Source organism: Poecilia reticulata, chromosome 7 (genome assembly GCF_904066995.2).
Source record: "Poecilia reticulata chromosome 7, P_reticulata-male-v2, whole genome shotgun sequence".
In the NCBI taxonomy this organism is placed as follows: domain Eukaryota; kingdom Metazoa; phylum Chordata; class Actinopteri; order Cyprinodontiformes; family Poeciliidae; genus Poecilia; species Poecilia reticulata.
The window spans coordinates 10,519,166-10,545,582 of NC_088836.1; the positions used below are offsets into that span (position 1 = coordinate 10,519,166).

At 35.5% G+C, this 26,417-nt stretch overlaps 1 protein-coding gene across 1 annotated transcript in view; it reads right to left on the bottom strand.

Annotated features, from left to right (window-relative positions):
- Nucleotides 1-2,514: 2,514 nt before the first annotated feature.
- Nucleotides 2,515-26,417, bottom strand: part of LOC103473529 (uncharacterized) — a 33,929-nt gene continuing 10,026 nt past the window's right edge. The window contains exons 4-13 of the mRNA XM_081608832.1: nucleotides 17,869-17,937; nucleotides 15,544-15,581; nucleotides 13,782-14,384; nucleotides 12,010-12,648; nucleotides 11,173-11,895; nucleotides 7,968-9,792; nucleotides 6,818-6,994; nucleotides 5,242-5,414; nucleotides 4,832-4,878; nucleotides 2,515-4,528 (exon numbers count right to left, since the gene is read on the bottom strand). Coding sequence (XP_081464958.1) covers nucleotides 5,324-5,414; nucleotides 6,818-6,994; nucleotides 7,968-9,792; nucleotides 11,173-11,895; nucleotides 12,010-12,648; nucleotides 13,782-14,384; nucleotides 15,544-15,581; nucleotides 17,869-17,888 — 4,116 coding nt within the window. The 5' untranslated portion in view covers nucleotides 17,889-17,937 and the 3' untranslated portion in view covers nucleotides 2,515-4,528; nucleotides 4,832-4,878; nucleotides 5,242-5,323. The remainder of the gene's footprint in view (nucleotides 4,529-4,831; nucleotides 4,879-5,241; nucleotides 5,415-6,817; nucleotides 6,995-7,967; nucleotides 9,793-11,172; nucleotides 11,896-12,009; nucleotides 12,649-13,781; nucleotides 14,385-15,543; nucleotides 15,582-17,868; nucleotides 17,938-26,417) is intronic.

Here is a 26,417-nt window from a genome sequence, read left to right on the forward strand (position 1 = left end):
AAGTATTCTAACATGTTACTATTTACAATCCAATAATCAGGATTCCAGGATGAACACTCACTTTAGCATTTGCCTCACAACTAGCAAGCTACATATTCTGGTAGCACAGACAGGCTACCAGATTCTGATATATCTTATTGGTCAAAAGACATATGATTATTGGTCAAAATGCACTGATATAAATTGACTTGCAGTTGAACTCGTTCTACTTCTTTCTAAAACCAAAGTAAAAAACAAATAATAAAATAGGACTCTGCAGTTTTAAACTCAATCAGGCAATTTGACCAACAAAAATAAAATCTAAAAAACAAGTTTTGTTCTTCTTGAACAACTCTCTACATCAGTGCAACAGTTTGATCTACAAAATAAATAAAAATGATACTTTTCACGTCTAACAGACACCTTAGCTCCTCACTGTTAACTCAGTCTCACTTTCCAGCTCTGCATTCAGTAACTTACCAAACATGAGCCATAAAAAACACTGAGGCAAAAAGCCTAAATGTTTGTTTTCCTGTCATTTTTAGCCGCAAACATTTAACTAAAAATATCTACAGATATGTGTTTCTGTCTCTGCCTCCCTCTGACTCTCTGCAGCCTGATGTTCCTGCATGGATTCATGGATTTACAACAGACACTACAGTAATGTACAGAGTCAGAATGTGAACCAAATATAAAAAGTATGTTTTTATCATACAGAATGAGAATTTAAACAACTTCATTTTCAGATGTATAGACGCCGCCGGCCTTACTCTGAGCCGTTTATAGGGGGTGGGGTAGGGGGAGGAAGCGCTCTGCTGAATGCGCCGTTGTGCGCCTTCAAAATAAGAGCACTCGAGTGGAAGATTTAAAAATTCTTCGCAACTGCGGTGAAATTATTGGAGGGAACGAATGTGGCTCTCTCCAATTTTGGGGGGGACATGTCCCCCAACCCCCCGCTTCCTACGCCTATGGATGCAGGTAACACCACACACACGCACACACACACACGCACACGCACACACACACACACGTCGTTCAACCAGAAAGCTTTTTGTAATCATAGGGGGGGCCCAGGAGAAAAAGTTTGGGAACCACTGAGTTAAAGAATAAGTAATTCTGTTTTAGTTTTTCAATCAGTATTTCAAAGTAACAACATACTGACCAAACGTTAAACCCTCTGTTTGAAGAACAAGTTATCTTTTGTTTCATTCCAATGTACAAAGGGTTTGTTCTACAGCTATGATGGCAGTTATAAGTAGTCAAGTGTGTTTCACTTCACTTGAGGTAAGACTTAATATCAGTGACTCTGTTAGCATAGCATTTGACACTGTAATAACACTAAATGACATCTTAATAATTGTTGCTACTAGTTTCACTTTACTTGAAGTAAGAGTTAATATTAATGACACCGCAATGACAATTAATGACATTTTCATAATTGTTGCTACTTGTTTCACTTGAATAAGAGTTAATATTAATGGCACTGTAATGACACTTAATGACATATTCATAACTGTTGTTTCACTTTACTTAATGACACTGTATTAACAGTTAATGACATTGATAAATGGTGCTACTTGTTCCAATTTACTCGATGTAAAATAAATTGTTATTGACTTCGTTATTAAATCATTTGACAGTGTAATAAAGCTTAATTAAATCTTTATTGTTGGTCCCACTTGTTTCGCTTTATTTCAGGTAGTGGAACAATCGCTGTTTTGTTAAAGCTTTTGATAGTGTAATAATTAAATCATTATGACTACTATGACATATTTATGATATGATTCTTGGTAATGTCAAGTTGTCATAACAAAGACATTTTGAATAATGTCAACTTTGTATTAAAAGTGTCATAATTTACCGAATGACGCTTTATGACAACAGTCATAAATATTCATGAAGACTTACTGATGTTCATGACAGATGTTACGTCATGTTTATGACAGTGTCATGTCAGCCTTATTCACACCCCTTCAAATAAAGTGCTACCAAATAAAATATCATATTATTGTCACATCGATGTGGGGCTATTTGTTGGCAACACAGAAAATACATGGAGAGCACTTTGCAGCAAAGGTTCTCCCTTCAAGAAAAATGGATGAACCATGAATATATAAGGAAAGGACAAATCTAAATATATTTATAGTACCACAACCACATTTATGCTACAGGGAATAATCATAACACATCTATTTGTGGACATAAAGTCAATCAGATTAGAAAATGTCTCTCTTTTAGACAGTTAAATATTTGAGGTATCTAGTGCCTGGATGATTTTATTGTTAGAAAATATACATGCGCACACACACACACGCACACACACACACACACACACACACACACACACACACACACACACACACACACACACACACAGGGCTTTGTAGAAAATAGTTATTTATTAACTATACATAGCACATGTTTATATTTTCAAAGATTTTAAATTACTTCATACAAAAGGATAGTAAAAATATTTATTTAGATCTCTGAACAAGTTAAACAAAATATATTAAATGTCTTAGAAAATATTTTTCTTAAGGTAAGGGAAAAAAGTTAAAGGTCAGTTTTATCAATCACCAAATTTGTTTTCAATACAGAATAAAAAAGTATAATAAAAAATCTTCTGGATTTCATCAAACAGTTGAAATAACAGGCTTGTATTTGATAAAGTTGAAAATGTACATGGAAAATTCAGAAGTAATAAAAACACAGTTTTAATGTTACTGGTTTAAAGTAAAAGTACAGAAACCTGTCTAAAAAATAATATCAAACTCAGAGGAAAAAATATTTCACATAATACAAAATATGCAGTCTAAATTTACTTAGCTTTCAGAGATGCTTTAGAATCGACTTTTATTTTAGTTCACATCTCCCATTAACCACAAACATAAAACATTTCTTAGATCAAAGCATATTATAAAGAAGTTTTAGTTTTGTTCTCTTTGCTCGAGTCTTTAGATTTGTCTTTGACATGCCTCACTCAGCAACGGAGAACTTTGAGATTCTGGTTCTGATGAACTCAAATAAACCCAGATGTCTCATTTTGTCTTATAGAAATTAATTGCTGGTCCAAACATGAAGCTGATTATTTCACTATGCATATAATCATAATTACATCCTGGCACTTTATTATTTTTAAATGTGCAACCTTTTGAATTTAGGTAATGCAGTCAAAAGATGTAAACCAATAGCCACACTAGCTTTTTTGTTAAATCTAAATAAAAAATAAAATTCACATCACAAGCTAATATTATGTGGTTCCAGTTTTCACATTGTCTGCACAAAACAGCAGCTCCATCAGAAAGTTGACCACAGCTTCACCATTTCTCTCTTATTTATTGCTGATTGTTCTTCAAAGCAACGCTCTGCTGAAACACAGTCATTCTGCTGCAACACGTGTTCCTGGTGATGCTTGTGATTAAAGTTATAATTACACACTTCCGTCCTAAGCAGCTCTCTAAGAGCACATTGCATGTCCACAGCTAAAATATAACATTGTTTGGAGTTTTCAATGATGTAAATTATGAACCACTCTGTGAATGTTGTCAGCAGTCAATCAAATTGTTTTGGTGCCGTGCCCTCCTCGCCATTGCTTGTAGTATCCCTGAAGTAGATATGAAGATCTGAGAACAGCCGGGCTGAGTCATGCCGGATCTACTGATGGAAAATGAATCTGGCTGAGGTGGACCGAGACCGTACTGGTTAGAGGTGGTCTAGTGGAAAAGCACCTAAAGACGTCACACAACAACATTCAAAGAACTGTTTCAGTTAACTAAATGAAGACTTTGGAGTGGCCTAGTCATAGCCCTGATCTGAATTGAGATGCTAAGGTGGCATGTCTTTAAAAAGCCTTTTCATGCTGAAAAACCTTCCACTGTGACAGAATTATAACAATTTTGCAAAGATAAATGGATAAAAATTCATGCACAGCTGTAAAACACTCATTTGAAGTTATTGTAGACTGCAAGCACTTTTTCACACCGCTCTAAGTGTTTGCAGTCTTTCTAACTTTTGCTCTCATAAATCTACAGATCACACAAAGTCACAGAACCTTTCTTAAACCAGAAGGCTGGAAAAAGCTCTGCTGTGAATTTTGCTTCAAACCTATGAATCAAGCTCCGCTCCTCTGATGATATATTGTAGTAACTTAGAGTTCCTCCCTCCCAGTCAAGAAACACACCTATTTTGTTGCATGTAGAGACTTTGATTTCTTTTCTTGTGGTTTTATGCATGGCTTTGTATCCATCCTTGGAGCAGAGCAGACTCCAGGACTTGTCGTTGCATCCCAGTCCACCATCACGGTCCCAGGTTCTACCTACATCTTTATATGCCACAGCTATTCCCAACTCGCCTTTCCATTCCACTTCCCAGTAACAAAGTCGTTGCAAACCTTTGTCACAAAATACCTGGGTCCTCTTGAACATTTCGTCACTTGTATTTCGCATTTTCTGCTTCTTGACATCATTATCAGTTATTGCCTTTTTGTTGTTTTCAGTCAGAACAAGCCGTTTGCTTGCTGTGTTCTTATCAAACATAAGATCTGCTCCATCTGAAAGTGTTCAAGAATAAAATCAATCAAGATTTGTGAAAATGTAAACAATGACAGTTTCAGAATGTGTACTGTTTTTACCATAGTGAATCCATACATTTAAATATTAAATCTGCTAAATCTGGAGAATTACAAGACATCTAGTATTTTGTGATTTCCTTATATATAAAATCTTTTTTACATATCTTTATATTGCCTGTAATACCCTTAAGATGAAGAAGTTCTAACCTTCATTTTCAGATAAACATGTTTCATCTTGTAATAATAAAATGTGAAAGTGTTGAGGAAAAAAAAACAGCTTACATTTACTCCAACCAGGTTTTAGACGAAGTTTTCCTTCATAGTCAAAGCTGTGCAGAGTGAAACAAGAAAGATTCATTTATTTTAGTATGGGGGAAAAAATCCCATACGAAAGCTCATTATTATCTTATTTACAATGCAGTGTGTGTATTTTATTCACATTATTGTCAATAAAATACACAATCATGTATTATTGTGTATTATTGTGTACTGTCATAGTTTAATTCTTAAACTATGACATTTATCTGCATATTCAACTACACCTAGCAATTTAAGTAACAGTAGGATCCCTCATAAATACCTGATTGCTGTTAAAAAGGTTCTATTCAGACATGGTGCATCATATATTAGATTAAGCTATTTTTCTACAAATGCAATAATAGTACTAAGTATTGTCTGATTTATTTACTCACTTCACTGTCTCAAGTTTCTTGTCTGGATTCTCAACTATTGCATTGAGAGCCCTCATCCCTTTGTCTCCAGGGTGATTGTAACTCAGGTCCAAGTGTTTAAGAGATGACTATTGGACTCAATAGCTTCAGCCAGAGAAATGCAGCCTTTCTCTGACACCTGACATCCTGCCAACCTGCACAAAGACACAATTTTGGATTAGAAAAACAGCTCACTAAAATTTGACAGTGATACAAAAGTTTAATATTTTATATTAGATATGTAGATTTATTTCACAGAGTAGAAATTGCTTATTGTAATTTTGATAGTTAAGGCCTACAAATAATGAGACTCCAAAAGATGGTGTCTCTTAACATTACAATATTGCAGCTTATTTTCTTTTTATAACAATAAATGTATTGATTATTTCCTCATGCATTGCTTCCAACGTGACATTCTTTATTCTTTCAATGTAATTTTCTGTAAAACTCAACTCGGGTTTAAATCAGAGGTGCCCAAACTTTTTGTCCGGTGGGCTAAAAGCATCATGTCAAAAGTAGGCGTGAGTCAAGAAATTAAGAAGACACAAATCAAGCAATTAGTTAGATTTATTTATTTATTGTGGGGAAGGGATCTTATTCATTGTAGACCCAAAATATAAAAAGGATTTTGCATGTTTGTTGTATCAAAAGTAAAGCATTTAGTTCTCAAATTTTTGGGGGGCTTGATTGAACAAATTTACCTCAGTATGAGAGAGGCCTGGGGTCACTTTCTGTGAAAACATTTGCTACATTTAGCCACATTTGATAAATTAGATAAAAGCTGATTTGGGTGCTTTTCCGTAAAAGTCTCTTGATCTACTTGTTATATAAGCTTTGATATAAAAAGATGAATAGTTTGTGTTGTACTTAGTATTTTCCATTGCAAGAAAATTATGTCTAATGTTTTTACCCTGATTAAAAATAAAAAGTTCAAGAAAAAAAATGGTATCATTCTTGAACTGAAGTTCAGGGCCACAAAAAAAATGTAACAACAAAAACAAAAAAATCAGTCCAAGGGCTACAAATGGCCAGTGGACTGCACTTTGGACACCCCTGGTTTAAATGGTAAATGGCCTAAACTTGTTAGCACTTTATCAAATCCATTGGACCCCAAAGTGCTTCATACCACAGTTGGTCATTCACCCATTCACACACACATTCTATACCAATGTCGGCAAGGTGCTCAAACTTTGTAGCCACAGCCTCCCTGAAACAGCCTAACAGAGGAGAAGCTGCCATGCACCAGGGCCACTGGGTCCTCTGACCACCAGTAGGTTAGTCAGGTGAAGTGTCTTAACCACAACACAATGGTGTTCAAACTGGAAACCTACCAGTTCCAGGATAAACTCTGACCTCCTGACTCACCGTCACCCTTAAGGGAAGACTTTCAAATTATTTCATTTATACATGGGCTGCTCATCTCTCAACTTTAGTTTTGTCCCTCTCAGTACCTGACTATTTTCATAGGACTGTTGTATTATATTGACACTTAAGTTAAAATAGTGGCTATTTGTAACACTGGTTGAATAATTACGTTCATTAACTCTGAAAAACCTACTTGAGAGTCTCCAGTTTACAGTTCATATTTTTCAACCCATCAGCAAGTCGCATCACTCCAGCATCTAGCAAATCATTATGACTCAGGTCCAACTCTGTAAGATTTGAGGATGGTTTGCTTAGGATTGATGATGTCAGACCTTTGCAAGATTCTTCAGAGAGTTCACACCAACTCAGTCTGTAAAAAGGTCCATGAAAACAATCAAGTTAATTTAACAAACCATGTGTGGTTTTCTCCTAAAATAATAAAGGATCACAGTAAAGGAATAAAGTATGAGTTTTGTTTTAAACAACAGTAAAAAACAAGTCATCATGTTTGTGTTGTCAAACTGGAATCACACCTTCAACGGCAAAAGCCGTAACTCTCATGTATAACATTATTTGTTCATAATGAAGAAAGTAATATGAAGCATTACTCTGAACTAATGAAATATAGTAGACACTTGAAAGCAATCTAATGAGTATTTTGACAATAATAATTTATAACTTTCTCTTAATGAAGAGGTGAAAATTAAGTATGTCATTTGAAGATTATGATTGAGTGAGTTTTTTTAGTTATAGTTCAAATTAAACTGATGGAATGATGGCAATTATACAAAGGTATTAATTAATGATTGCCTTAAAAGTAGTGCCAAGAAAGGTAATAACACTTTTTTATATGTGAAAAATCAATGGGATTATTGGCGATTATTTAATGGTCTACAGATTGAGAGTAAATGACACAGCTTGCCAAACACCAATTTGACTGATAACCAGGTAGCTTTCAATGCTTTACCAAAGTAAGGATGAGTATGTGTTTTGTGGCCATTGAATATCATCTTAATAGCGTTACTGTCCCTTCAAGGCAGCCCTAATGAAAAAGTGCCTGCTAGTTTAGAGCTCTGGTTGTAATGCATTACTATTACCACAAGAGAACAGCAATGTAAAAAACAAAAGAGACCTGCTAAAACAGTGCAGGGCCTTGGACTTTTGCACATTTGTAAATTAGTTTTCAAATTCGCAGTGGAATATTTGTATGTTTTGTTTCCTGAGGGGAGCATTTTAAAGCAGCTACTAGAACTGCTATGAACTGTTTTTTGCATCAAAATCCTAAAACACTGAATAAATATGACAAGTAATAGCTCTACAAAAGTTTTTATAAAAATACTTACAAAGTGGTGTTTGAGACTTTAACCACTGGCATCATTCCCAGAAGAACTTTCTCTGATTTCAGGTATTTCTTAAGATCAAACACTTCAAGGTTTTCATCTGATGTCAGCAGCACAAAGGTTAAAGCTGACCACTGAGAAGCAGTGAAAGTTTCAAAAGGTTTTTCTTCTGAATTAAGATACTTTTTGATTTCTTGAACAAGGGTGTCGTCATTCAGCTCATTAAGACAGTAGAAAAGATTAAGGTTTTTCTCTGTGTCACTGTTGTTCTCTCTGATCTTCTTCTTGATGTATTCTGCTGCTTCCTTACTAGCGTCTTTGTGTTTTTCACTCTTATCCATCAGATCTTGAAGTAGATCCTGATTAGATTCCAGAGAGAGACCCACTAGGAACCGAAGGAACATGTCCCAGTCCCCATGTTTACTCTCAAAAGCCTTGTCCACTGCTTTCTTATAAAACTCTGAGGCAGTAAGGTCAGAGGTTGCTGAGGTGGATTCTGTGAACACATTTTCACCTTTGTTAGTAAAAGAGTGGAAGACATGGAGAGCTGCCATGTACTCTTGAATGCTTTTATGGACAAAGCAAAACATCTTCTGCTGGTATAGCTCATGATTTTCTCGTTTGATCTGAGTTAACAACCCAGAGAAAACAGCAGCTTTGGTTACATCAGTCCCACAACTGGTCAAGTCTTCTTCACTAAAGAGAAGGTTCTTCTCCTCTAGTCCTTTGAAAGCAAGTTTTCCCAAAGATAGGATTGTTTCATCATTAGTTTTATCACAGAATGTCTCCGTTCCAGAGGTTTCAGAGGTTGACTGATCTGTATTATATTTTACTTTTGTCTGTCTGCGCTGGAGCAAAAGGAAATGTGTGTACATGTCAGTCAGAGTTTTTGGCAGTCCATCATCTTGTTTTCTTTCAACAAAGTCCTCCAAAACCTTTGATGTGATGAAACAGAAAACAGGGATGTGACACATCATGTAAAGAATTCTTGATTTCTTCACATATGACAAGATTTTTTTAGCCACCTTCTCATCACTGAATCGCTTCATGAAATAATTTTCCTTTTGCTCATCATTAAATCCTCTCACTTCTGTCATTCGATCAACCTTTTCTGGAGGAATGTTGTTGGATGCTGCAGGTCGGGAGGTGATCCAGATTTGAGCTTTAGGGAGCAAATTTCCCAGGATAAGATTTGACAGCAGAACATTCATTGAGGTTGGTGTTTTGACATCACTACATTTATTTGTTTCACTGAACTCCAGATCAAGACGACATTCATCAAAACCATCCAGAACAATCAGAATCTTGTACTTGTCATAGTCAGTTATTTCAGATGTCCTCATTGCTGGATAGAACTGATGAATCAGATCTTCTAGACTGTGTTTTTTATCTGCTCTCAGATTTAGCTCTCGGAAAGGAAGTGGGAAAATGAAAAATATGTTTTCTGTTGCTTTGCTCTCTGCCCAGTCAAGTATGTTTTCTGTTGCTTTGCTCTCTGCCCAGTCAAGTATGTACTTCATTGAGGCAAATGTTTTTCCTATTCCTGCCACTCCAACGGTAAGGACAGTCTTAATGTTTTGATTACTATTTGTAGGTTTGAAGATGTCACAGTATTTAATAGATGTTTCTTCATTTGTTGTTTTGAACTTTGCATCCTGAACCTGCGTGGCTTCATTTTGAGCTCGCTCTCCTTCTATGATGTACAGGTCAGTGAAAACCTCGTTGAGAAGAGCTGAGGTCTTCTGTCCATCAATCCCTTCAGACACACTGGTAAACTGATCTTTTAGTTGACTTTTGAGTTTTCTTTGACTTGTGATATCAGGCTTCTCTGAAAAAATACAATGTAAATAAACAAAAAACAGATTAAATAACTTTGAAAAAAAAGTTATATATTTCCATATATTTTTTTGACAACAAATGACTACCAATTGCAAACTATAACCCGTTTCTGTGTGACAAAGAAATGAGTTGTAAAAACTAAACTTGTTCAATTTTGTGCTTATAGGGTTTTATGTAGTAAAAATCCAAGCACACAGGAGACTAAAACCTAAAACTACAGAAGTTTCCGCATCACTCAAAATCTACGCGGGATCATAGATTTGTGTCAAGGCAATTTCTTGCTGCCATGTGATGAATTAAAATTATGAGTTGTAGTTGTAATGTATACAGCAGTGCTTATACATGTTAGACTCTCAGTGAACGCACCAGGAAATTCTGAGTACCTGATATGCAAAGTGTGCTTGCGTGTTGTATGGACCAATAAACAACATGAAACAGAGAATAAATCTACAATGTAACTCTTCTTTGAGAAGCGTGTCATAAGATTCAACTAGTAAAGTGACATTGACTTCTGCAAAAAGGAACAGCTCTGCCTTTCACCTTCCAACCTTGAAGAAACACTGATCAAAACTTGTTGGTGCTGAAACTCAACAGTCAGCCTAAATTAGAGAAAGGTGCTGAAAACAGACTTGGGCCAGTTCTGTGAGAATTGAAAGAGAAACTGGCAGCGCAGACGTACATCTCTTGCAACGCTGATTGGTCAGTTGCTAACAAGTGCCCTGGAATGAAATGGGGAGGATTGCTCTATGTCAGCATGGGAGCAAAGCCGGCATCATGTCAATTGCTTTGGGTTCTTTAGACTCTAATCACGTAATAAAATAAACTAAAATAGTTTAGTTACAAAACTTAAATCAATTTATGCAATCGGTTTCCCCAATTCATTTGAGCTAACTTGACTTGTCGGGTTTTACAGTGTGCTTAGATTCCTTTCAGAATTATATATATACTTAATTTTATTTTTTAACATTTGCCCGTTGTGAGTGTAACCTTAGTTTGTTTAATCTGTCATATGTAGAGTGGAATTACTGCTTTTAAAATATATTTTGTGTCTATCTTGTTTTTTATCAACTGTCTTCACTTTTAGTAAATGAAACTTAATTGTCAGTTTCTGAATAACTTTTGCAACCTGAAACCACAGTGATTTCATTGTGACTTACTTTTATTGTATATACATATCCCTTTGGAAAGGATTCATCCTTGAAAATCATTGTGAAAATAACATGGCTAATTAATTTATAAATGTTAATATAATTTTAAGTAGTTTTAACTAAAAGTCAAAATTTTGTAATTTTACTGATGACAGTTTAAATATTAGAAAAGACATTTAAGTTCAATCTAATTGTAAGAAATTAGCATCTGCATATCTTACCTCGTATTTCTGTCAGTCTGTCAATGATGCCATCAGGGATTTTCTTAGCAGCTGGAGGCTGAGAGGTTATCCAGATCTTGGCCTCTGGAAGCAGGTTTCCTCTGATAAGGTTTATTAGTAAGACATCGACAGAGGTTGGTTCTCTGACATCAGTCAAAAAACTCTCTTTATACTTTTCAAAGTCTAAATGTTGATATGCATCGAGGCCATCCAACAGAAAAATAATATTTAACTGGGAATAGTCAGAGATGATGATATTTTTGGTCTCCTCAAAGAAATGGTTAAGAAGCTCAAACAAACTGATGTTATTTTTTATCGAGTTGAGTTTTGAGAAGTCAATTAGAAACAAAAGTTCTACAGGTTTTGCCTGGCCAGAGAATAACTTTTTAAACCAGGTGAAAATTGACCTATTATCATTTTCCTTTTTAGCCCATTCTTTTATAAATGTTTTCATATGAAAAGATTTTCCTACACCAGTTTCTCCAATGGTCAGCACTGTTCTAGTTTTCATTTCTTTCCCATCTTTGAAGATCTCAGAAGTGGATGCCACTTTTGTAAACTTGTTCTGTTTACTTTCCACTTCTTCAGAGCCATTTTCTCTTCTGATGATATGTTCTGTTGTTCTCTGGTTTGGATGACTGATTTCATCGTTTTCGTCAGGGATTTCTTTCAGAAATCTATTTTTCAGACATGATTGTAGATTCTTTCGTTGCTCATCGGTTTCTAATCAAACAAAGCAAAGTTGTACAAGGATGTAAAATCATATAACTCTTGAACAAAGTCAACAAAAATATAGAAGCTAAATTAAGAATAATTGACTTAGACAAATATTCTTACCTTGACATTGAACAGTTTTCTCAATATATTCAGAAGGAATCTTATCAACTCCTTTTGGTTGAGAAATGATCCAAATATGGGCGTCAGGAAGCAGATTTCCTTTGATTAGATTCGTTAGCAGCACATCCATTGATGCTGTTTCCTCCAAGTCTTTAACTTCTTTGTTGTTTACAAAGTCAAGAGGAAGTTCACATTTTTCCAGGCCATCAAGAATAAAACATATTTTATTATTGCCATCAATGGAAAACACAGCATTTTTTTTGTTGAAGAAATCATCCAGCAGAGATTCCATGCTTTTTACTTCATTCTTCTTTGTTTTCAACTCTTTGAAATCAAAGGTCATTAAAGCCTTTATGTGTTTGTTGGAGTTTCCATTTGCCCAGTCGATCATGAACGTTTTTGTTTGGAATGTTTTACCAATTCCAGGGACTCCTTTCATCAGTACAGTTCGCACATTATTGGACCAACCAGGAAGTTTGGAAATCAGAGAGTTATTGTTGGTAAATAAATCTTTGGGCGTGATTAAGTTCTTTTTCCCACTTTCAAACTTCACTATCTCTGAGAGTTTTGGGTCATTTTCATGTCGACCCACCTCCTGAAGTATTACTTCCTTCAGGTATTTTTCTTCCTTGGCATCTCCTGTCATTGAAAAAATATGATATGTGAATAACAGGAATAATAACTCCATACTTGAAACACTGCTAGAAACACTATCAACAATCTGTAACAAGTTAAACTCAGCTAAATAATACATTGCATTAAACTCACCCAGTACATTAATATGTTTAGACTATAGATATTTTTGACTTGAAACATCAACAATTGTCAGATGCAGTAGTGATGTGATCTGTATCATAAGCATGGTGGTTAACATACTGGTTAATACAGTGTCGTTAGGCGCATAATAAACATGGTGGGCCTCCAGATTGTACCTGTGCCCTGCGAGGCTAAGCACTGTTTATTTATTGTAAATATATTTTTATACAAAGGTAATTGTGATAGGAAAGACAGATTAAGCTAAGTGGTTCACAGTAAACTGGGACTGAGTGACCCCACATATCACGCCGTCATGCACCTCAAAACTTTTGTAACTTGCTGTGGACGGCGTCCACTCCCTTTAACACAAAACTGTGTATTTGGAAGATGGTCTTGTATGGGGGAATTTTTCTGCCATAAGTCAAGAGCACACATTTTCAGTCTGAAGTCAGGATTTCATGTCTTTCTTCTCAAAACTTGTAATGATTGTACTAAAAACTTCTCACGCTCACACTTAATTTCTGGTCGGACTCTCTGCTTGCTTTTGAAACCACCTTTTAGCACAGTCGCCTAGCAAGCTCTCAGCCAGCAGAATGGAAGTGTTATAATGGGTGTGTTTGTTTCCTTCTAGCAGGTGTGCCTGTGTGGCTACTATTGATTGTAGCAACCACCCACTGGATGTATGGAGTTGGTTGGGTGAAAAAACTCCTGCCTAAGATCATAAGGCTGTTAGTGGTCAGTAGCAAACTGCTGGTGGATGTTTAGTGTAAAAGGGAGCAGAAAGCTGAGGCCGTGGCTTCAAAATAAAACCATCATCCACTGCCATATAAAACTAAAGCGCCAGTGATTCCACTACCTAGAGAAGAACCTCACTGAGCTTTGAACAGGATTAGTCAAAAATTATGTAAAGTTATAAAATCATGGAAAATCATATAACTCTTGAATACATTCAACAAAGATGATTATTTTGTGTGCAAGCAAAAGTAAGTTTAATTGATTTAGACAAATATTCTTACCTTGACATTGAACAGTTTTGTTGATATATTCAGAAGGAATCTTATCAACTCCTTTTGGTTGAGAAATGATCCAAATACGAGCATCAGGAAGTAGATTTCCTTTGATCAGATTCGTTAGCAGCACATCCATTGATGCTGCTTCCTTCAAGTCTTTAAGTTCTTTGTTGTTTACAAAGTCAAGAGGAAGTTCACATTTTTCCAGGCCATCGAGAATAAAACATATTTTATTCTTGTCATCATTGGAAACCACAGCATTTTTTTTGTTGAAGAAATCATTAAGCAGAGATTCCATGCTTTGTTCTTCATCCTTCTTTGTTTTCAACTCTTTGAAATCAAAGGTCATTAAAGCCTTTATGTGTTGGTTGGATTTTCCTTTTGCCCAGTCGATCATGAACGTTTTTGTCTGGAATGTTTTGCCAACACCAGGGACTCCTTTCATCAGTACAGTTCGCACATTGTTGGTAAATAAATCTTTTGACGTGACTACGCTCTTTTTCCCACTTTCAAACGTCACCATCTCAGAGATCTTTGGGTCATTTTTATGTTGACCCAGCTGAAGACGAATTGCTGTCTTCAGGTCATTTTTTCCCTTTGAATCTCCTCCTGCAATTGTTACATGAATTATATGTGAACAACAGGAATAAACATAACATATCTGATCCACGTGATTGACAACACTCTTTAGACTATATTTTCAGCAATAATCCACGCTCATTACACATATTTCCTCCTGGCATCCAGCCATCATCAACATCAAGATTTCAGAATTAATGAATAGAAACAATCTGTATTTCTTCCAGGAAACAATTTAAACTCAGCTAAAAAGTTATAAGAGTCACAGAGTGTCCCCCTGAGCAAATTGCTATTAGTTTACACCATTGACATTTTTGTCTTGAAACATCAACTATTAACAGGGGCAGTAATGACAAGACCTGACAAATACTGGTTTAAGTATCACAAAATTTGAGGCTTTATAATTTAAGAAGAGAAAAAAACGACTTGTTCTTCTTAGAAGTAATTAGTTTTACTTTCCCATGTAAATTGTTTTCTTAATGTACAAATGGAAACACCAACAAAAAAACTTAACTTTACAATTAAAAAATCTAATTTGACATTGAAAGTCTATCTCTTAAAGAATATGTATTCATTAGTCTCTAAAGCCAATGGCTAGGCCTGTTGCAATAAACAAATCAATTAATCACATATAAATGAAAATTATTTACCTAATTTTGATTTATTGGGTTTATCGTTTCTTCCTGCCTTTTTCTATTTTTATTGATGATACTGGATGAGAAAAGGTTCAACTTGGTGCTCTCCGCTGATCCTTCCCTTCCTCATTTTCTTACCATAAGGAAGGAGTGAATTATTGCACAGATATGTCCATCTTCTCCATCTAAATCTAATGATTGTTGAAGGGCAAAACAGACTTTATAATCTGTACTCTTTTAGTTGAATTTTTTTTTCCCACTTTGGTTTTATGTTGTGTTTAGTTTTTATCCAAGTGCATTTTTGTTAACGGAGACTGAGTGTTTATTTTGCTTAACAGTTCTAGTGTTAAGTGTTCTTTTGAAAATAAAGTGTATTTTTGGCAGAATGTGCTTGGATTATTATGTCATCACCATTACATCAGTTTAAAATGGTCTTCTAACAATAGTATCGTTTATTGCAATAATGTTTGAGACAATTAATCGGTCAGCAAAATCTGTTATTGTGACAGGCCTACCAATGGACTTCCAAAATTTTATTTTTAAGTAATACTTACTTGTGTCAGATGTCCCAGATTGGTTGCCATTAGAAACACTGCAGAAACAGACAATACATTTAACCGTTTTGATTTACATTTATTTAAACGAACATGTGTTGAGTGATCATGTTTAAGTTAAAAGACTGGATTTGTAATTTATTTTTGCTAGATCCGGGACTTTATCACAATTATTTTAATTAATTAATTACATACATTTTAATGTGTTAAAAATATTAATGCAATTAATCACTTTTTTTCATGGAAAGGTAGCAAAGCCATTCAAACCTCAAATACCATCTCAATCCCATGTTGCAGCAAGCACAGATGTCCCCAACACTAAAGTCAGCATTTACAGTCCATATTTCTAAAGAAGTAAATTTTCAAAGAAGTGAAATGAATGATAAGGGGGTTCCTGAAACACCTGAAAGCTGAATGGCTATAATAGCACTTTGTAAGAATTTGGATAGGTTACATAACCTAATTAACCAATTAAAACAATTAATCATTGTTGTTGACTTAATATGTCTATTTATTCAATAACAGTTTTTGCATTGGACATGTTTATTTCGTCAATCCATGGTTTGTTTTAATAGACAAAATCACAGTGACTTTCAGTTGGCAAAACAATTTGCTGGCATCAATTCAACCTATGCAGAGTAATAATAGCATGCAAAGAATTTATTTTTTATATTACGAGAATTATATATTATAAGAACAACATCATAATATTACAAATATTAGGCCACATGCATAAGCTATCCTGTAAATGTTTAATGATTAAGAGTCAACAAATATCAAGTGAACATTTTATGTGAAAATACAATCAACACAAAAAGATAACATTGATGGATAAAATAGTGTTTCCTCCAGAAACTTGCAAAACCTGGTGATTCACCAATGGACCACCATGTTTTTGTGTTGAAAATATGTTAAAAGTGGACAGGAAATTTGATTTGAATATGACTAGGTAATGCCAACTAAAGGCAAACACAAAAAATATAATTAAAATAAATATTTTTTTAACCTCACTTCATCTTAAGTACCGTAATCAGCCTTCGCATTTTAAAACAATCCATGTATTTCAGTTTCAAACTTAAAGAATTTATGGTATTAAGTTTAAGAACTTAAATAAAAATGCTTTGACCTGTTGTAATGAAGAGATCTTCATTACTGGGACTGTTTTACTTAAGTCTCTGTATAGCACTTTATTTAGCACTGCACTTTAACAGAGATTTGCACATAAATAACAATTTGCACACAAGAAGTTTTAATTGTATTTATTGAGGATTTTAGTAATTAGCATGTAGCCTTTTGTTCTGGGCTCTGCACAGCTGCTCCTCATTGACAAGTGAGGCGGTTGCCTGTGAAGGGAGGATAATTGTTACTCAGCAATGAGCTACTGGTGGGTAAAACTGAGCAAATGTTTGTACATAATCTGTTAGTGTGGAGTGCTGAAATTGAGTGACTCACCTGTCTTTTCTGTGTCCTCTCCAGGGTTTGGACAAATTCTACCCCGGGGGTCCGGACACCATTTATAGGTTCCGGGAGAGGCCATTGAAAAGTGGGGGGAGGAAATCGTTTATGGGTTTTTTGTGGTGTTTCATTTGGTGTAAGATAAAATATTTATAAAAAGTACATTTTAATGTTCATTTTTAATAAAATGTAGTTTATTGAAATAGGTGGAGATTTGGGAAGTGAGATCCCCCTGTGAATTGGAGGAGGTTGAGTCCAACACAGCTGAGACTATTTAAACCTGCAGTTTCACCTGTGAAAGGGGATTGGGATTTGAGATTGAGTGCTGTGTGTTGATGCTGTGAATAAATCCACTGCTGTTTTCTACCTGAATCTGCCTCAAATAGTCTTCCTCACCATAAAATCCAACCGCAAAAGGCTGCCTTGTTATACCTGTTAAGTACGCTTACTTTTTATATCGGAAGACATAACTTTGCTATATAAAAGTAAAGGAATATTTTTTTAAAATTCTTTACTATTATGCACCTCTGTGGCAATTTATTGATAAGCTTCAATAATTGAAAGATATTATTGAGGCTGTTATTGTTTAAGCAATGATTTTTATCTTTTTTTTAGTCCATGAAACAGAAACTGAAGTAATGACTCACATCAGCTTTGTACTGATTGACAGTTAATCTTCCCTAATAAAAAAGACACAGAGTGATAAATTTAAACATCTCCTACAGAACATGTTTTATAGATCTCATCCCACTTGGAGTCATTTTGTCAGCATCAGTTTGTTACATTTAAAAATATGTTTATCTGGCAGCAAAGAGTTTTTGTGTATCAAATTAACCTTTAGTCTGTGAATGCTTTTCTTACATATCTTACCTTGACCCATTGTCAGACATATAAACACCAGTTGGTCCAGGAGGCTCTGATCCATTGTCATCCTCTGAGCTTAAACACAAAAGAAAAAATTGTTTCTTTTATGTCTTTTGATCAGAATATTGGATCCTTGTGCCAGACCCGTTTCTAAAACCAAAACACTGTAGCACATGTTTCTAATAAAAATAATAATTTTGGTTCTATTATTTGATTATCTGTACATAAACTTTTTTCTACTAATGCTAATTGTTTTTGACTCACACAGTTTAAGGTTTCTTTGCAAAAACTGATTTCATTTTGTTTTTCTATTCAGTGATCTTAACTTTTATTTTCCTGATTTTTGTAGAATGATATTCTGTGAAATACAAATGACCAAAACATGATGTTACACATGAAAAGCTTCACAAATTTTGTTGGTTGATTCACTTCAAAGGCTGAACAAATAAAACTTTGAAACCCCAGTCTTACTTGTAATCATTTAGTTACATACAGATTTAATCAGAGGAAGCACATATGAATAATATTTAGATGTGCATTTAAGTATTGGCCACATAAGTAAAGTGGGCAGCGTTTAATAAAACCAACAAGAAAACAAAAACAGCTCAGAAAGTAAAGTTGAGGTGAAATATTCATCCATCCATTTTCTTCCGCTTATCCAGGGTCGGGTCGCGGGGGCAGCAGCTTCAGAAGGGAGGCCCAGACTTCCCCCTCCCCAGCCACTTCCTCCAGCTTCTCCGGAGGAATCACTCTACCCTTTTCCGGCTCAAGACCATGGCTTCGGATTTGGAGGCACTGAGCCTCATCCCGGCCGCTTCACACTCGGCTGCGAACCGCTCCAGTGAGAGCTGCAGATCACGTTCCGATGAAGCCAACAGGACCACATCGTCCGCAAAAAGCAGAGATGCGATCCTAAGGCCACCAAAATGGATCCCCTCAACACTTCGGCTGCGCCTAGAAATTCTGTCCATAAAAGTAATGAACAGAATTGGTGACAAAGGGCAGCCTTGGCGGAGTCCAACTCTCACCGGAAACGAGCCCGACTTACTGCCGGCAATGTGGACCAGACTCGGACACCGGTCATACAGGGACCTGACAGCCCGTATCAAAGGGCCCGGTACCCCATACTCCCGGAGTACCCCCCGCAGGGCCCCCTGAGGGACACGGTTGAACAAAAACATAAAAAAATATTTTATTCATTAACTTTATTCTGTATTACTATATATTCTTCAATATGTCAATTTCATTCTGTAAAATGTACCAAGAATATCAATTTACATTAAAATAAGAAATAATTATGTCTTCAAAGAAAATAAAGTTCAAGTTGTTTGATGAAGGTTTTTCTACATTATTTAAAGTGTTCATATAAACTCATAAAGAACAGGGCATGACTTTTGAATTGAAGCCATCTACTTGATTTTTGTTTAAATTATGTCCTGTTATCTTTTCTATTTTTCTGTTTTTGATTATTTCACAAAGAATATAATGCTCTTTGCATTAAAATATTTTTCAAAAGCTATGAACTATCTATTGGGCAGAATTCACTGCAATATTACCAAAGCTAGTGTACATCGTACGACTTTCTATTGTGTTTTACTAAGAAAATACATGAAATATCACCAAAGTGGGTAACACTTAATTTGAAGGGGTGTGCATAAGACTGACACGACACTGCCATAAACATGACATAACATCCGTCATGAACATGAAGGAGTCTTTATATCTATGACAGTTGTCATGAAGTGTCATTTGGTAAAGAATGACACTTTTAATGCAAAGTTGCTCTAAAAGTTGCATTAAAAGTCAATTTAAAAGTGCCAACTTTGCATGATTTTGTAAATTATAATTAAATGCAAAGTTGGCATTTTAAATGGACTTTTAAAAAAAACATGTATTATTTGGTGACTTTAATCGGTATAACTGTATATTCTTCAGTATGTCCATTTCACAAGACGAAAAATGGGATTTTCGACAGCTATTGGCACCTTGTTCTGCCGTGCGCATGGAGATTGAGGGCTTTCGGCAAGAGGTTTTTGTCAGAGTCGAGCACTGCCAAAAATGGTCAAAAACGCTGTGTGTCCGTGTTCTCCTAATAATAATAAAAAACATGTTCCAGAGTGGTTCATTGTGCATAAAGTATTTTTGTGAATAATATTCAAACTACTGTTAATGTTCACTGATTGCTTTAAAGCCCCAGAGTCATGCTATATTGGAGTGGTAGTGGTCATTCCACATCACAATACAGGACTTAAGAAACTACAGATTTTTCAGTATTCAGTTGCTTAACTCTCAAGTTTAAATTAAAGAACAAAATGGCTGAAAGTAGGCGATAGCTTCTGATAAAGTATAAACATTTATATTCTTTTTTTAAAGTTTTGTTAGTTAAGCACTAAATATAACTCAAGGATTATGAATCATTCTGTATAAACTAAAAAGGAGACAGCTCAAAGTAGAATTGAGTAAATAAACATATATACATCTAAAAACATTTTAGCAATTAATTATAAAATAAAATATACTGTCACGTAACTTTTGAAAAAATAACTTTTAGAACGTATTTTTTTCTTTCAACTTTCATTTAACACTCCAGTCCAGTTGGTGGCAGTAATGCGCTTTCATAGTCGGTCAAGCAGCCGCCATTAAACTCCAGAGGAAGATTTGCACTGGAGCACGCCAGAAAAGCACGCCTGCCCAAATTTGCATCCCCTGTCGCGGGAGCGCGCATCGCCATAAGCTCTCGCATATTGACGAGGAAACGGATACAAATATGACCGAAGAGGAAATTTTAAAGATATTTGTAACATTACCACGTTTCTCAACCATGTAATCCCTAATACGGTTGGTTTTATTTCGCAAATTATTTGAAATAAATACGGTTTTTACACTTTTATTGACACATGTGAGTCGAACTTTTTTTTCAGTCCGTGTCTGTTGTAAACGTTCTCCGCAAATGGTTTGAAATTCTCTGCTTTGTCTTTTGATACCATAATAGCTCAAAAGCATTACAACAGAGACCCATTATGTAGAACATTTTATATCATGCTTCACTTCTAGTCTGTTAATGTAGGAGGAAATGCAACTTAATTTATGAGCCTGAAAATATTTGCATCCGTCTTGTTGATATGAAACTTATAGCATTAGCTCAGAGAACAAGTGTCATTACGTAGAAGAGATTAAATCCTTTCAGCTCTTTATTTCCCCCAATTAGCACAGGGATGCATGTTTTGGCTATATAGATTTTGAGCCTGCCACAATATGCATCCACCCTCTATTACCCTCAAATATTATCCTATCGATATAAAACTTATACCAGCAGTTCTTGGAACTACTCAGATTATGTAGAAAAAGTTATTTCACTATTAACTCTTTAATTCTTCAAATTAGCACAGGGGTGCGTTTTTGGGCAAAATTTCCAGCCTGCCAAAATATGCATCCCTTATCTATTCCCCTCAAATATTATCCTATTGATTTAAAGCTTATACCAGCAGTTCATGGAACTACTCAGATTATGTAGAAAAAGTTATTTCACTCTTAACTGTTTATATCTCAAAGTTAGCACAGGGATGCATTTTTGGGCAATATGGATTTCCAGCCTGCCACAATAATCCATATTGCTCAAAATCCACAAAACCATGTATTATTCAGTGACTTTTTTCTATATTGCTATATATTCTTCAATCTGTCAATTTAATTAATTAATTTAGTCCGGTACCAGTAGGGGCTTCGACGGCCCTGTATAGGGTTGGCCCCATGCTGTACCGTTTTGTTCCGTTTGATCGGCTCACCAGGTCCAACTTTATGTTAATACTTTTGGGGTTTTGTTTTTTTCTTTACTTTTGGAAACACGGGATTTGAGGGTCTTAACATTATTTTCTTTGCAGAAAATCAGGGGAAGCTGAATTAAGAAAATCAACGTGAAGAAAATTTATAAATAAACATTCTGTTAAACCCTCACCTTGTTGTCTCGTGTCCTAAATATGTTGTGTCCTTGGTGGACGTAACAGTCTCGGACCCTAAAAGTCTTGGCCTTGTCTCGGTCTTGATACACTCTGGTCTTGTCTTGGTCTCGTGTTAGTTAGCAATGATTTTTATCATTTTTTTAGTCCAAGAAACAGAAACTGAAGTGATGACTCACATCAGCTTTGTACTGATTGACAGTTAATCTTCCCTAATAAAAGACACAAAATGATCCATCTAAACACTTCCTACAGAACAACATGGTTTATAGATCTCATCCCACTTGGAGTCACTTTGTCAGCATCAGTTTGTTACATTAAAAAAGATGTTAATCTTCTGGCAGCAAAGAGTTTTTCTGTATCAAATTAACTTTTAGTCTGTGAATGCTTTCTTACATATCTTACCTTGACCCATTGTCAGACTTATTTTCTCCAGGAGGCTCTGCTTCTTCCTCATCATGTGAACTAAAACACAAAAGAAAAAAATACTTTATTTTATGTCCTTTGATCAGAATATTGGATCCTTGTGCCAGACCTGTTTCTAAAACCAATATACTGTAGTACATATTTACAATAATAATTTAGTTCTATTATTATTTAATTATCTGTACATAAGTTTTTTCTAACTTAAACAAAAAAGGATTTTACATATGTATTAAAATGTTTGTTTTAATATCCTAAGCGATGTGGCGAGGAACTATAACACTGAGAGCGGATGGGGAAGTTTGCATGTTCCGCCAAAGAAATACCTCAGGGGTGATGCCCGTCAAAATGCATTGACACAACAAATCTAATATGACGTTTAAAAAAACAAACATTTGACAGAGTTTGGCTACATCAAGGCTCACTGCTGGCGAAAAAAGGGACATCTGGAGGTAAAACACCAACACAGCTACCGACACTAACCCGGAAGAACATCACGGTCAGAAAGCTAAACAAATAACCCAAAAAATAATTTAAATCAATGAGCCAGCAGTGTAAGATGCTGGTTCTGCTCCCACTGCCGGATCGCCGCTACGCGCTACTGGTAGTGATATTTCACAGATGGAGCTTCGTTTCTGCTTCAGTGAACTCTTGCACTGACCGTTTGCTTAAAGCTGCAGCAGGTAACTTAAACAAAAAAGGATTTTACATATGTATTAAAACGTTTGCTATGTAATAACATGAGATAGATATTCTCAGGAAAAAAAATAACAATCGATGCTTTCTCTCTGTGTTCTGCATAATTATTCTGCTCAGTCACAACCAGCCAATCAGAACCAGCACTAATCAGTAACTCAGTATTGTTTAGTTTTGATGCAACCTGCATTTGACGCTGAATGAATATTTATTTATTTTGACATTATTTGATAATGTCACATTGTGAGATTTATTTGACTTGCGTATAGTTTATGAGGACCTACTGTTAAATATTATTTTACTGACTGCAGGTTTTTCAGTTGTCTTCTTGACTGAATAGCTGCTGTCTCGTACCTGCAAATATTTTATAATTTATGTCTAAATTAGGTGAATTTATTGTCAGATCATTTTTCCATTTTGCCAGATCACGTAAAGCAAAAAAATTAACAGCCAATCCAGGTGATTGGCAGATATTGGTGATCGGCCTCCTCATGGCTCATCGGTATCGTAATCGGCAGCAAAAAACCTGATCGCAGCATCCCTAATTAACATGTTGTGTTATTGTGGGGCAATTTCAAATGAAGTGGTCCGTAAGTGTTTGTTAGATGGGTTAAGTGATCTTCGGCCTGAAAATTTACTGACATAAGTAAATTGGACAGTGTTTAATAAAACAAACAACAAAACAGCTGGGAAAGTAAGGTACTGGGTGAAAGATTTTACTTTGAAAGACAGCAGAATGGACAGAATTGAACAAAAGCCACCTATTATTCAGTAACTTTATTATGTATTACTAAATATTCCTCAATCTGTCAATTCCTTTCTGCAAAACGTACCAAGATGATAATTTTACATTAAAATAAGAAATACTGTAATTCTATCTTCAAAGAAAATATAAGTGCAAGTTGTTTCATGTATGTTACATTATTTAAAGTGTTCATATAAACTCATAAAGAAAAGGGAATTACTTTCAAATTGAAGCTATCTGCTTGATCTTTACTTAAACTATGTCTTGTTATCTTTTCTATTTTTCTGTTTTTGGTTATTTCAAGAAGAACATAATGCTCTTTCCATTAAAATAATTTTCAAATGTCTGAAAAGCTATGAACTACGTTTTGAACAGAATTCACTGCTATGCCACCATAACTATTGTACTGTGTACTGCTGTTTGTGGTGTTTTTCTAAGAAAATACATGAAATATTACCAAAGTGTCTTACCTTTGATCTTCACTGCCAAAGTCTAAAGGTTCACCCTTGGATTTGTTACTTTTCAAACTCACTGAAGAAGAGTTTGTAGTTTGGTGATGAGGTAAGCTAGAAGACAAACAGCAAAATGTTTTAAAACAAGCTCTAACAAATCAAAATCAGTTTTCCCCTTAAAATATCAAGTTTTACAAAATGATTAAATAAAACATCTGGCATTTACAAATATCTCACATCTACAATGGAGTTTTAGTGCCAGGCTAAGAATTTATTTTTTAAATTACGAGAATTAAGTCATAATATCATGAGAACAACGTCATAATGTTACAACTATATAATGCTCTGCTTAGCTGTCAATATCTATTGTTATTTGATTTTATTTTTTTTATATTAAATGAATGTAATTAACAGATAAATAAATGATATAGTGGATAATGTTTATATTTAATGGTGCAGAAAAGGATTTTGCTTTTGTGCCAAAACAATTCAAGTCTGTTTATCTTTTATTGTGCTTCTAAAATACAAATAGCTCAAAATGTATTAATGTAAAACACTTGGTAAAACAATATCTTTTGATTTCCACGTGTTTGACATCATGGAAAAGTTAGAATCCACTCTTTCAGAATCTGTAAACAACTCAAAATGTTTCAGGTCGACTTGTTCATGGTTTTGTTGTGGCTGTTCTCATTTTCCAGACAGCATCAGCTTTATCAATAGGATAAACAAAGAAAACAACAATAAGTAACAGTAAGAGACTAATACTTTCATTTCAGGTTGATATATTAACATTAGAGGTGTGCGATGGTTGGGCTGCACAGTTGCGCAGTTGGTAGAGCTGTTGCCTTGCAGCAAGAAGGTCCTGGGTTCGGTTCCCGGGCAGGGTATTTCTGCATGGAGTTTGCGTGTTCTCTCCAGGTACTCTGGCTTCCTCCCACAGTCCAAAACAGACCGGACTGTGGGAGACTGTCAGGTGATTGGTTTCTCTAAATTGTCCCTAGTAGTGAGTGAGTGAGTGAGTGAGTGAGTGAGTATGGTTGTTTGTCCCGTCTTTCTGTGTTGCCCTGCGACACAGAAAGACGGCGACCTCTCCAGGGTGACTGCGCATCAGCAACCCCCCCGGCCCCACTAAAGGACAAGGGGGTACACAGTGGGTGGATGGATGGATGGATGGATGGATGGATGGATGGATGGATGGATGGATGGATGGATGGATGGATGGATGGATGGATGGATGGATGGATGGATGGATGGATGACTGGAGTGCCGATCGATCGGCCACCGATCATAATCGGCCGATTTCCGTGAAAAGTCACGGACTCTTGAAGTCAATCACCAAAACCATCATTGGCATCTCATTTCGTAGCCTGCAGATGCAGCTGATCTACTCTTTTCTGCACACTGCACAAGCGCGCAGCAACACATCCTAAGTGATGTGGCGAGGAACTATAACACTCTGAGAGCGGATGGGGAAGTTTGCATGTTCCGCCAAAGAAATACCTCAGGGGTGATGCCCGTCAAAATGCATTGACACAACAAATCTAATATGACGTTTAAAAAACAAACATTTGACAGAGTTTGGCTACATCAAGGCTCACTGCTGGCGAAAAAAGGGACATCTGGAGGTAAAGCACCAACACAGCTACCGACACTAACCCGGAAGAACATCACGGTCAGAAAGCTAAACAAATAACCCAAAAATAATTTAAATCAATGAGCCAGCAGTGTAAGATGCTGGTTCTGCTCCCACTGCCGGATCGCCGCTACGCGCTACTGGTAGATATTTCACAGATGGAGCTTCGTTTCTGCTTCAGTGAACTCTTGCACTGACCGTTTGCTTAAAGCTGCAGCAGGTAACTTAAACAAAAAAGGATTTTACATATGTATTAAAACGTTTGCTATGTAATAACATGAGATAGATATTCTCAGGAAAAAAATAACAACGATGCTTTCTCCTGTGTTCTGCATAATTATTCTGCTCAGTCACAACCAGCCAATCAGAACCAGCACTAATCAGTAACTCAGTATTGTTTAGTTTTGATGCAACCTGCATTTGACGCTGAATGAATATTTATTTATTTTGACATTTTTGATAATGTCACATTGTGAGATTTATTTGACTTACGTATAGTTTATGAGGACCTACTGTTAAATATTATTTTACTGACTGCAGGTTTTTCAGTTGTCTTCTTGACTGAATAGCTGCTGTCTCGCACCTGCAAATATTTATAATTTATGTCTAAATTAGGTGAATTTATTGTCAGATCATTTTTACATTTTGCC